We start from the raw sequence: 13,341 nt of genomic DNA on the forward strand, positions 1-13,341 counted from the left end.
CTATAAATAGACCCCTCATTTCTCATGAGAAGGGACCCAAGCTAGAAGAAGAGAAGAGAATGATAGGAGGGAATAACTCCTCCTCGACCACCGTCGGAGTTCTGCCCGACGCCGATGTGATGTCGGAGTTCTACCCGATGCCGAAGTAACGTCGGAGTTCTGCCCAACGACCAAAAGACGTCAGAATTCTGCCCAACTTCTAAACGACGCTGGAACTCTGCCCGACATTGTATATTGATTTCAATCCAGAAGCGATCTATTGTAATATGATCGTCATAACTGTTATGGACGAGTCAACCTCTTGTATTTCAAGCAAACACTAGTAGAAATCTTTCAACTGGCTTGGTCCCGTGGTTTTTCCTTTTTCAGGATTTTTCACGTAAAAATTCTGGTGTTGTTTTACCTCATATTTATGTGTTGAATATCCGTACAATACTAAGAAGAATACTTTCTAACTCTACCGCCACCTATATTCTAATCCGCAACATATTGAGCATAAATTATGAGGAAATCCTAATTTCTCCGCATAGGGTACACGGGTTTATAAAACATTAAATTTATGGGTACCTAAAAATCTAGTTTTTTAAAGAAACGTTAAATTTATATGTGCAAAAAAATAGAAAGTAGCTGATTTTATACCGCGGCTCAATCTTCACTGGAGTTTTCCCTCCGGACAAGCTCGCCTGAGCCTCCCACCGTCACCGGCCACTCGTTTGAATATCTTTTTTCACGCATTGTTGTTGAAACAATATTATCACAGCCTTCAACTCCTCGTGGCACTACCGTCTTCTTTGTTGGATACTGCCTTCACAGGTGCACATCATTTTTTGTTTCTCCTTCTCTCTAAAACTTCGAATTCGCCTATAAGATTGCAAATTCCTTCCTTTTGGAACCAGTAGATATTCTTTCACAAGACCCGTTTTGTTTACCCTTATGTCTCTAAGTGATCCGAAATGAGTGGTGCTGATGCCTGGTACCTGGTTGATGAAATGTTTCATAGAGTGATTCCGGGTGCACAACGGAATTGAACAGTCGAACATACCCTTGACCGTTTTTTATTTCTTAAAATTCCATTTATTTCCCCTTTTTATTGTCAAGTGATCTAAAATGACTGAGACCTTGTACCTGTTTGATTAAATGCTCCATAGAGAGATCACGAGCGAAGAAAGCAAAATGAACAGTAGAGCATACCCTTGATGCATTGTGTTTAGTATCATTCATGTCGGTGGATTGTCGCTACAGCTCATTAGTTGTTTCAGTACTGATCCATGTGTTTGCTTGTCGAAATAAGATGCTCATTTATCCAAGGAACCAAGCAAAAAAGAACATTCTTGGCAGAAACTATGCCTGTTTTATTGGAAACGGGTCTGTGTATCATTGGCTAAGATCCATTAGTTATCAATGAGCAGGTTTTCCATTCGGATTCCATATGTCTTATGGACATGCTAGTTGAGAAATGTTAAAGCATAATTCTTGTCATGGCATTTTATTTTCATCTTCTGATGCTGCATTTCTTTTGGAAAAACAGGCTAGATTCTGTGGAGAAACAGCTTTTTTGTTACCCTAAATGCACATTCGCAGGCCTCCACTGCCGCGCATCCTTGTTAACAATGTGTCATGCATGCGTAATGCTCAGACTGTCCTCCGGAATATTAATGTTTCGGTCCATGATGGCTCTGCATTGGTGTTGACAGGTGCTAATGGCTCTGGAAAGACTACCTTCCTTAGAATGCTAGCTGGTTTCTCCCGCCCCTCTGCTGGAGAGATCCTCTGGAATGGCCATGACGTCACTTCTCCTGGAGTCTACCAGCAGTACAAGCTCCAACTCAACTGGCTTTCCCTCAAGGATGCTATTAAAAGTAAGTTTACAGTTTTGGAAAATGTTCAGTGGTATGAAGTACTTGAAGGCAAAGATGGGAATGCATCTCTTCCAGCTCTTGAGCTGATGGGACTTGGCAGACTAGCTAATGAGAAACCAAGGATGCTTTCTATGGGCCAGCGAAAGCGGTTGCAGCTGGCTAGATTGCTAGCTATTGGCAGACCAATCTGGTTAATGGATGAGCCTTCAGTCGCTCTGGATGCAGAAGGGGTCCAACTATTGGAATACATAATAGCGAAGCATCGTAAAGAAGGTGGAATAGTTTTTGTAACAACTCATTTGCCTATTGAGATTGAAGATGCCATGTACCTTAGGCTACCCCAAAGGTTTCCTCGAAGGAAAACTTTGGTTGATCTTCTTGATTGAGGTAAATACCTCACTGATTGATTTAAGTTCTCCATTAAATTTTCCCACACCATTGATCCTAGCATTAGCAAGTTGAAACAACAAACATACCCGTCATTATCAATTCAAAAGTTCTAGGTGCATGCTTCCATATTTATATATAGAAAATATAATCTGCTCTAGTTAAGTGCCAAAGCATAATTTTTTGATTTTTTTAAAAAAATTATGACTCATTGTTTTTTTAAAATAACCTATCAGGAGAAGTCTATCAGCCCTTATTTTTAATGAGTAGGCCGTGAAATAGATCTAAATGAAAGTAGCTTGGACTTGCCTATTTGGTACCTGGACCCAACTGGTTCGGATATAAGTTTGCTTGTTAAAAATGAATAATTTAAATATGCTCTGAGATAGGACCGAAAGATGCCAGTCCTTATTAAATTTTCCTAATTCTGTAATACAGTTTTTAATGAACTCTTTCTTTCATAGTTTTAATATTTTTGTGCAGCCAATTCCAATGTTATTATGCTTGTGTTTATTGTAGCACGTATTCAAACATCTGTGATATTTTTTTCTTCTGTTAGTATAGCAATTCTTTTCTTATTTTTGGTTGATTTGTTAAGGACACATTCTAGTTATTTAATGGTTGATATTATCATTTTGTTATTAGCATATTCTAGTTGTTTCACATTTTTGCATGAAATTAACTGTATCAAAATTGCTCCTTGCTGACTATTAACTATTAATGTTAATAATACCTGACCAAATCTTACACATTCTAAACCTGCTGATTAATTTTGCTCATTTATGCTGGTAAGTTAATTAAAGCATTTATGTTAAATTGTGATAATTCATCGCATCCAATCTTCCAACAAAAATAAGTCAAATTATTACGAGTTGCTGAATTATTAAACCCAAAAATACACTCTAACGTCAGTGTTAGTCTGGTTGGACCCTTACTATTACAACAATAAATAGTCATAATCAACTCTAAAGAAACTTATTAACCAATCAAACAGATTAAAAAAGCACCAAAGATACTCATTTACTCAAAATGAGTATTTTCAAAGATAAATAACATGTAAATATTTGATTACACAGACAAAGAATCTAATGTTAGTGATGCAAACAACAAGATCTCAATAAAGACAACATTTAATATAGATTTAATAGTGATAAATTAGCAGTAAACATAAGAGTTTAGAAAAAAAAAAGGTTTATTGTGGATATGACAACTAAAAATGTTGTAATATCTCTACCCCTATAATATTAGGTATGCACTAAAAGCAACTTGAGATGCAGGCAAGTAGATATTTGCTGCATATCAGCTGGCACTATGAACCTTTTGGTTCCACTCATTTATCATCATTATTGGCCTTCTCCCAACTATTTGCGGTCAGTTTGTGAATCTACTTACTCCATGTGTTATTGTTGCGTGCTATGTGAGGTGTTAACTGATGAAAAGCAAAGAGGGAAACTGAGATTTTGATGTATTAACTGATGAAAAGAGAAGAGAGAAATTGAGAATTTGAGGGAGAGAGACGAGTAAGAGAGAAATAGAGAAAGATAAGTAGAAGAGTATGAGAGAAACAAGATAGAAGAATTGAATAGTACAAAATAATAGTAGAGGGGAGGGAGAGAAACAGATAACATGAGAAGTTGGTGGGGAAAATTAAATATTTTAATTCATCATATTATATTCTAAATATAAGACTAGCACTCATCTTATATACTCAAGAAAACAATAGTTACCAAAAATATGATATGACTAGAAGGAAATGAAACAATTCTTTATTACATACTAGAAATCGTATTTAATATGTGTTTTAAATTTTGGACATGCTAATGATGATTGTATTGCGGCGACTTTCTTGGGGTTGAAAAACCTCTATCTTGAAGCGGTGTAATTTTTCTGCTAAAGATGGATTCATTTCAATCTGTTATGTGGAGATTATTCTCCTTAATTTTGTTCTTCAAAAGTTGATTGTAATACAATTCAAAATCGGTGATGTCCTTTCCACAAAGGAAATTTCAAATCAAGGTAAATAGTTGATTTGCTACATTTGAAATTGTTTCTGACCGAAAATTGTAGTTAATTCTCTTTTTGATTGATGCATTACAAAGTATTTTTTAGGTATACAAGATGGTCGTGCAATGTTTATCCAAGGGAATCAACAATTGTTCAAAAGTTGATTGCTACTATAAGGCAGGTCTTCTAGTGGCAAAGGCAGATCACTTAATGGAGAGATGAAGATGACTTCATAATATGTACTCAGATTATGTGAATTTTGAACAAACGGGAGGTAGAGGGTCGAGCAAGGGTGATGCGGGTAATAAGTCGGTGATGAAGTTTGGCAAGAAGTTGTTACGCCGTGGTTTGTGTTGGTCTAGGGTAGTGTGTTTGGTGGGCAATGGCAAGAAGTTGTTATGTGGTGGTTTGTGGCAGTCTAGGGTAGTGTGATAAGTGGGCAATGGGGATTTGGTGACAAAGCACTTATGACATTGGGTTTCACATGTAGTGTGATACTATATGATGGATTCATGTAGTGGCTCTAGGTTTAGTGATGGGATTTGCATGTGGTAGGATCATGTTCATGTGGTGTGCTTAAGTCGTGATGGAGAGGGTAGATAAATAATCATTGAAGCAATGGAGTGAGTGGAGTTTGTTTGATGGATCCACCAAGATTTGTGGTGTGTGGACATGGAATAGTTCACACACGTGTAGGGGAGTGAAGATTGTACATTTATTTGGAAAGACTAAATGGGTGCCACAAAGTCGAGGAAGATGCAATATGGCGTAGCGAAGGCGGTGCATTGCATGATGATGTGCAAGGAACAACTAACGGGTGCTACAGATCCAAGTGGTGGGATCACAGAGGCATGTGATTGGATGGTTGCCAGCGGTCATGAGAATAGGAAGTGATCTATGATACATAAGAAGTGGTTGTGATCAATACGTGTTGGCTTGTGTGTATATTTGATGATGACATCAATAGGAGATTTTAGTGCGAGGAGACATCAGAGACCTATGGCTACACTCGCGTCTTTTTGTTTCTGATTGATGTATTGTAATTTTATTATTATTAGTGTCATATTCTATTTTTACCCTCACTTGAGGGACTAGATGCATGTAACCCCAAGGGGTAGTTTGGTCTTTTGTTGTGTTCTTGTATGAGGACCTATTTATAGCTTTTTTCCCTCTTATGAGGGATGATAAATGATAATTAAAAAAAATTCTACACATGTGTTCTTTGAAGAGTTGTGAGAGTTCTAGAAGAGATCTTTGGTGAAGTCCCTTGGAGAAGGACAATCGGATCACCCACCAACCACAGAAGAAGTCCGGGTTCGTGGTTCTATCAATTTTCCTTTAGTCTTCTCCTTCTTCTATCTTCTTCAAGCCGCCGACCTTAGCTCCCTCCCCTCCCACACCACCGGCCTTCACCCCACCCTCCATTCCAAGCCGCCGGTCAATCATCTCTCCACCCCAAACACCAAGTCAACTCCACTTAACCCACACCCTTTACCTCTCTAGCCTAAAGCCACCCAAAACCCAAACCCTCACCGCCGGCCTTCCCCTCCCATGGATTCAAAATTGATTTTTTTGCTATTTTCCAAAGTAGAGCATGAAGATTAAGAGGGAAATCCAATTCATTATCTGACCTCAAATTCATATTTTGAATTCTTTCCTAAATCAACATAATCTATATTAGGAAAGTGTTCAATTCGTGGATCTAATTTTAAATGAAAATTAAGAGGAATATTTTACCCATTAATTTCTCCTAATTTTAGACGAGAGCACTTAAGGAAACCCATCTAATCAATCCCTACTCCAAGCTTCCGCCCCCCCCCCCCCCCCCCCCCCCCCCCCCCCCAATCCCCTTGCTCCACTAATTCCTCTTGCATTCAAACCCTTCCTATTTTAGCACTCTTAATTTGGGTAACAAATTTGAATTCAAACTTCAAATTAATTTGGGTTTGAATTTGTTTACTAAATGAGGATTCCTATTTTAGGAAAGTTTTCAAATAACCCCTATTAGAATTTTAAATTAGATTGGATTTAATTCAATCCTTCATAATTTCAAATCCCAAAATAAGTAACCCTTGATCTTTTCTCCACAATCCCCTCCCTTCCTCTTGAGACTGCTGACTACCTCTCTCCACTTGCCCCCTCTCTCTCTTATTCCCTTAATTTGTTTCCCAAGGTGGACACCTACTTTGGGAAACTCTCAATCCCTATTTCCCTCCCACCAAAATTAATTTAGGGATTCAAAATTCGAATCCCTCCTCATTTGAGAATTGTTTGGGAATCCTCCTCCCTGCACGACGACTTATCAAGGGCAGCGAAGAATCATCTCCTACTGTACTCAAAGCATCATTCACCTTGTGCATGGCCGACCCTGAGGTCGACCACGGATTCATATACAACACTCAAGGAGAAATCAACAACTTGCCTTTCTTTGATCCAGACTGGGAATACGAGGATTCAGTGGAAAGCTACGTAAATCGCATACTCTATCATCTCATCGAGGCGATTGACGAGGAATGACCAACGAAACATTGGTAAATTGTTGGCTGACCATCAACTTCCCCTCCGGCTACTTCTTCGGCGGACAATACCTTATGCGTCACCTGCCTTGTGGTGGCATCACTAGGGTTGCTTCTACCCTTTCTCCGCTAAACCCCAATTTCAAGAGTTTGAGTAAGGGAAACTCAAGGTGAATTCTCTAAGCATTAAACTGTGGATTTTGTTAAAGCACATTTAGTTTTTTTCTATATTTGTTATTGTTTTAAATTGTTTAGCCTCTAAAGCTTATAACTTTTACCTAACAATTTGATAACTAAGGATTCATAAATCTATAATTGTGAAACATTAGACTTTATATTGGACGCAATTGTTTTATTACTTCGGAGCAACTCCTGTTGCCGTTTTACATCAATATTACAAGTTAAGCATTTATGGGGATGAATAATCAGTTAATCATTGAGGTTTGATATTAGGATAATGAGATTAGAGAAAAATTGAGATTTAAAGGATAGAAGAATATTAGGAGAGAATCACATAGTTTGATCTATCATATCATATCCTAATACAAGATTAGCACTCCTTTTATAAACTCAGGACATTAATACTTAAAATATGATATTACTAGAAATGGAAGAAATAACGTCCTTATTATATATAAGTAAACTTGTTTGAAATTGTCTTAAATTCAAAACATTTATGCTAATGATAATTGTGATGCATCATTAACTATGTCTCTATTATATATATATATAGCCATGCTATTTTTCGTTTATCCTTTTTATTTTAAATCCTTATATAAAATTGACCTACCCACTTATTGTTAAATTTTCCACGCTTTATTGCACATACCTAAATCACCTTAAATCTTTTTTTTCTACAACCTTATTTTTAATAGGGATTATTTTTGTTCTCTAGAGTATAATTATTTTTCACTCTATTTTTTGCTTGTTTTACCAAAAAAATTATCTTAATATTCTCATTTTTCCACATTTAACTTGGATCATCAACTTTTTTTATCGCCCTACTGAGATGAGTAAAGTTTACTTTTAAGCATCCATGATATTATCTTATAATATGGTACTTTTGGAGGCACTACTACATTTTAACTACCTAATCTCAATTCTACATGAGCGATCATTGATCATTGATCTATTGATTCTTTTGTATGATATATGCAAATTGCGTAAAACTATTATTATAAAGTATCACTTTAGCTTCTAACAATATTTGAATCCAATGCTCGTTCTACAATATATTATTTATATATATATATATATATATATATATATATATATATATATTTTTTTTTTTTCTTGTTTTTTCTTTTTTGTAAGTTTTGATCTTCTGAAGTTTATTTCACCATCTTAACAGGTCTCTCAAATATTAGCATGTTATCTTCTACTAACATTAAATGCTAATTTATTTGACTTAGGATATTTTTAGTAAGAATCTCAATAACTATTATAAAAGAGGATAGACTTAATGTTGATACCGGATGTAATTCTACTATGATTTATAATTTTTAGTTAGTCCACTATAACTAGTACCAGCCATTGCTCTATCTACATATTTTAAGGGTTACATATACTTACTGCTCATGTTTTGTCTAAAATTAAACAAACCTCCCATTTTTGGAGCTCTTAGTTTATGGGTCAACATGTGATATTATATTTAAAAATATGGGAGATGAGTGTAATTTTAGAAGATGAATTGAGTGAGTGTAATTTATGTTATAAGATTAGAGAGAGTCTCCTTAGATATCTTGGACACATAAAACGTCTTGTTAGGAGAGTAGATGTATTAGATTTGGTTTATGTTAATAAAGGTAGAGGTAGATCTAAACAGACTTGGTTAGAAAATATTAAAAATGACCCTTTTTACTTGATTTAAATGAGAATTTGACTCTTAACAAGACATAATGGAGAAAAAGAATTCATGTAGCTAACCCCATGTAGTGGTATAAAGACTTTTTGTTATTTGGGTTTAACTTATAATCTAATATCTAACAACATAAGTGGCAAGCATAATTTTAAAAAACACAAGGGAGTTACATATATTTATTAGCTATTGTTGAAAAGAAGAGATGGTGAGAAGAAGAAAAATTGGATTTTGTTGAAAAGAAGAGAGTGAGTGAAGTTGAACAATTATATTTCATTTTTAAAACATTCCTCTCAGTTGAATGACTGAGATTTAAATAAAAATTTTGGACTAACACGAAAGGAATGTAGGCTGCAGTAATTGATGCTAAATAATAATGAAATATCAAAGTAGGAATTAAAATATTACTGTAAGGAAACAATAAACTAGAAAACATTAAAAGCTGTACACGGTTTGAACACAACTACATCAGGAATTAAACCTTTCTAGCAATAGTCCACTTGATTTTAGTAGAGGAACCAACATATTTCCAAAAGGGAATAATAGAGCCGCTGGACAATAAAATACTGCCAAGTATAAGCCACTACGTGCAACATCCCATTGGAAAGAAGTGGAACGGAAACATAGAGTCAATTCAATAGAGAATTGATTCGCGGGTGAGCGGATAGCTAAGGAAAACTGAGAGCTTTTATAGGAGAAAAATGATGCACGGGTTTTCAATAGCTACAATTCTGTTATTAACCAAAACGAATAGTATGGCATTTAATGTTTCAAGTTGCAAGTAGGCATGAAGTATGCTGATATCTAAATGGTCAACGAATAGTTTTTCAATTATCAAGTTGATTAGATCTAATGGTTGTGGGTCTCCGAAAGGATTCTGCTCGTGTGGTTCGAATGCAAAGGGTGCGATCACACTATCCCATAGGACAAAATGGTCGTAGACCTTTACAATCGACACAAGCAGGCCAATGGAAGAGCAGATGGAGTTATAGATACGATTAGTCATAGAGGATAGCGGCTTTCACCTACCAACCTCGATGGATAATAATATCTGGGGCAAAGCCTGTTTTATAAATGACAAAAGGATACAAGAACATTAAAATTCAACAAAAACAACACTTACTACAAAATTCAAGAACCGAGCACTAAAAACTCCAAACTAGAGACAAACTTGAAAACAAGGGAATAAGAAAAACCTCTGGACTCAGGTGATCATAAGCCAAACCCGGATGCCTAGGAACGTGGACTGCAACTGAGTAGCTATTTACTATCAGCATCATATCATTAGAACAAATTTACTTGGTTGCCTTATAGACCCTCCAGAGGATTAGAGATGAATGATTGGTTTCACTCATCATTGTCCAGGTGATGAAAGAAGGAAAACTCGCAAGGCAGAACCGAAATTCATAATAGGATACCAGGAAATGTATCTTTGATTGATTCATAGATTTTCCATTTGGAGACTTTTAGTTGCATAGCAAACTTTATAGAGTTAATCACAGCTGATGTGCTAGCCCAAATTTCATTAAAATGACGATTATTTTTTTCTTTCCACAAGTGATAGATGATGCAACATATAGTTAAAAAATAGAACTGTTTTTCTCCTTTATAAAATTGTTGTTTATTGTCAAAATAATCAAATAATTGGAAAATATTCAGTCCACCAATTGATTTTGGGTTTCTCAGGCTGGGTTGAGATTGAAATAAAAATAATAATAATAATTCATTTTCACATGTAGGCCCGCTACTGGCCTTTGCACACAAAGCTATATCCTACCTGCTGATGCAGAGTAAACTAGTGATAGTCAAAACGAGGGATAATAAACATTGGATCATTCTGAATTCTTTAATTATGTGATGAATTTCTATACATTATTATACTTATCAGATCAAATTTCCAAATATGGGCTTGAATTTGGAGAACCTAAATTCAACCCTACCTTATAAATCGATCTAAGAGTCCTAAGAGTACTCACCATGTGCAATAAACCCACACTGCTCCCTTCACCTCACATTAAGAATCCGGTCAATTTTCACCATACTTCATGTTATTTTGCAAAATGAGGGAATTTGATAATTCCAGGAGGTAAACTTTCAATCATTGTTGTAGGCAAAACCTATAGTCATTGCCTCTTTGAAATCTATCTACAACATATCTCGCAATGCCCTCTTCAACATATCTCGCTGCTTACCACTTGTGAATGCAAGCAAGCTCTGTCTGGATGGTTATAGTATGTATGGAGATGAGCACTGGTCTAAAACTTAGGTTTCGTTTAGGACGACTTTCTTATTGCTTCTTAAAGCAACTTTTAGTACAAAAAGTAATTTTTTTGTACATAAAACCTGCTTTAAGAAGTAGAAAGAAAGCTGTCTCAAATGAAGCCTTAGTGGGACCAATCTGCACCTATTTGGCCAAAACCCCCACTTAACTAAAGCTTCATTTAGGACGGTTTTTTTACTGCTTTTAAAAGTAATTTTTTATAAAAGTTTAATTTTTATATTAAAAAGTTGTTTTAAGAAATAGTAAGAAAACCGTCTCAAACGAAGCGTAAATGATTATTATTATTTTGTTTATTCTTTCTTTTTAAATTCAAATTGCACAATCAAAGCTTATGACACTGTTTGCCTTTGTTTTATTCATCCTTTCCTTTACTGCTTTTCTAATATCATAATTCTCAATATCATTGTAGGAAAAAAATTGAACAACTTGACTAATGACAAGTTTAGATTCCTTGTGCTGCATATTACGTGGTTGGGCATCGCTGGGCAGTACAATCCTTCGAACAGCTACAAGTACATTTTTCCTTCATCCTCCTATTCCTTTTTTTCCTCAATTATAACTTAGCATTGATATATATTTAGGCATTTTATCGTTGTATCATTAAAATCATGTCCAAGTGCATATAATACACCTAAGTTTTATTAGCATTCCAGGCCAGTCTCCTCCATTTCACAATTATGCTGTGAAATCTCTTAAATAAAAGAAGCTAAACTCTTAAATATTGAGAGGTTTTTTGGTGTAATGATTTGAATTTCATTAAGAAACTCTGTAGTTAAACATGTTCTTTTCGGAGAAATCTTAAGATGGGTGACCTCCTGAAGAGCTATACCAACAGAACAAAATTGTAAGGCCTTTAGGTCAAGACAGATAATATCTCAATAGTGAAGAATTTGGGTTGTTATATCTGCCACTCCATAATTTTAGTATATGCATAATTTGATTAATTATTTGATTTTATAACAACTGAGAGGGTGTTCGAGTCCCTCATTCCAAGTTGTAAAATTGTGAGGCCCTTAGCTCAGCGAATGCTCGGTTCACTTATAGCCCTAACATCCATCGTAAACTTTCTCCACTCTCATGGACCCATAACACCATCGGTCTATTTATATCTTTATAAAATGAATTTATCATTAATTCTTTTTATATCATTTTATTGCGTAATATTGTTGAGGCATTTATCTATTTCAATCATTCATTCTTGACTCTTCAAGTTACATTCTCATTTATATCTTCATACTTTTGTATAATAAATCCAAATACTTATATCTATCAAAATGAGATGTCTCTTTTATCTTCTAATATTATTGCACTAAAATTAAATATCATATATTTAATCTTTATTTTATTAATCTAAGCTCTTTATCTTTTAATTATTGACAACATTACAGTATGTGGGGCAGACTAAAAGTTTTCTTTCTTTTTTTTTTTCTATTGTGTTCTATTAATAGTTAAATTTTTATTTAAAAATAAAAAAATATATATTATTCTTAATATTTTCTAAGTATTTTTTGGTTTAACTCTTCCTTTTTTAACATATGGTTGATCTAATACACATGCTCTCTTAATAGGGTTATTGGAAGGCTAACATTTTATGAGATCAAATCATCTAAGATGACTCTCTCTAATCTTATCTGCCATTAGATATACTCTATTTTTTTTCACGTATATACTCATTTCATATACCGTTTTAATATATATATATATATACCGTTTTAAGATCATCTCCAACCGTTCCGCAAACAACCGAATGGAGGCCCTCAAACGTAGCAATCGAACGCCATTTATTCCGTCATTTGATCTCAGTTGAACAGTGCGACGTCAATATTAGCGTCGCACTGTTCACTTGCATCATTCTTTTCTCTCTACAGAACTTGCCTAAGAATGACGCGAAAGAAACGAGCGATGGTTAGGGGGCAAAATGGCGTTCCATTGAAGATGAATAACGACATTTTTTTATTTTACTGCATTTTGCAGTGAAAAATGAGAGTTTCGGTTGTAGATGTCCTAATATATATTGGTAGTTGGAAATTATTTGGTCATTTTAATATTAAGGTTAATTGTAGTCAATGCTCCATTATGTACCTTTTTAATGATTTGAAAATGCAATTATCGTACTACACTCCAAATCAATTATTGTGCCCATCATCTACCTGCCTTCCTAAGATTACTAAGACTCATATGAAGACCTTTCTTTGCTTCTGCCCTTTTTCATTAATGGCCTTAACCAATAATAATAATAATAATATTGACCTTAACCCCAAATTTGTAAAAGAACAAATTTGTTTTCAAATAAATAAAGATGAAAATGTAATATTATTTATATTATCTATAAAAAATTAAAAATCAAATGAGAGGCGCATTTGATTGTTGAAGATAAAAAATATGTTTTAGGAAATAATAATTTATTTTCACTCATTTTATGTATGTATAATGATA

At 34.7% G+C, this 13,341-nt stretch overlaps 1 protein-coding gene across 1 annotated transcript; it reads left to right on the plus strand.

Moving 5' to 3' along the window:
* The first annotated feature begins 527 nt into the window (after positions 1-527).
* On the plus strand, positions 528-11,681 carry LOC110108098 (ABC transporter I family member 1). The gene is made up of 3 exons (XM_020838612.2): positions 528-813; positions 1,529-2,246; positions 11,315-11,681. The coding sequence occupies exon 2, from the start codon at positions 1,568-1,570 to the stop codon at positions 2,243-2,245; it is 678 nt and encodes a 225-aa protein (XP_020694271.1). The 5' UTR covers positions 528-813; positions 1,529-1,567; the 3' UTR covers position 2,246; positions 11,315-11,681.
* The last annotated feature ends 1,660 nt before the right edge of the window (positions 11,682-13,341 follow it).

This window comes from Dendrobium catenatum, unplaced genomic scaffold, assembly GCF_001605985.2.
Source record: "Dendrobium catenatum unplaced genomic scaffold, ASM160598v2 fragScaff_scaffold_439, whole genome shotgun sequence".
In the NCBI taxonomy this organism is placed as follows: Eukaryota; Viridiplantae; Streptophyta; class Magnoliopsida; order Asparagales; family Orchidaceae; genus Dendrobium; species Dendrobium catenatum.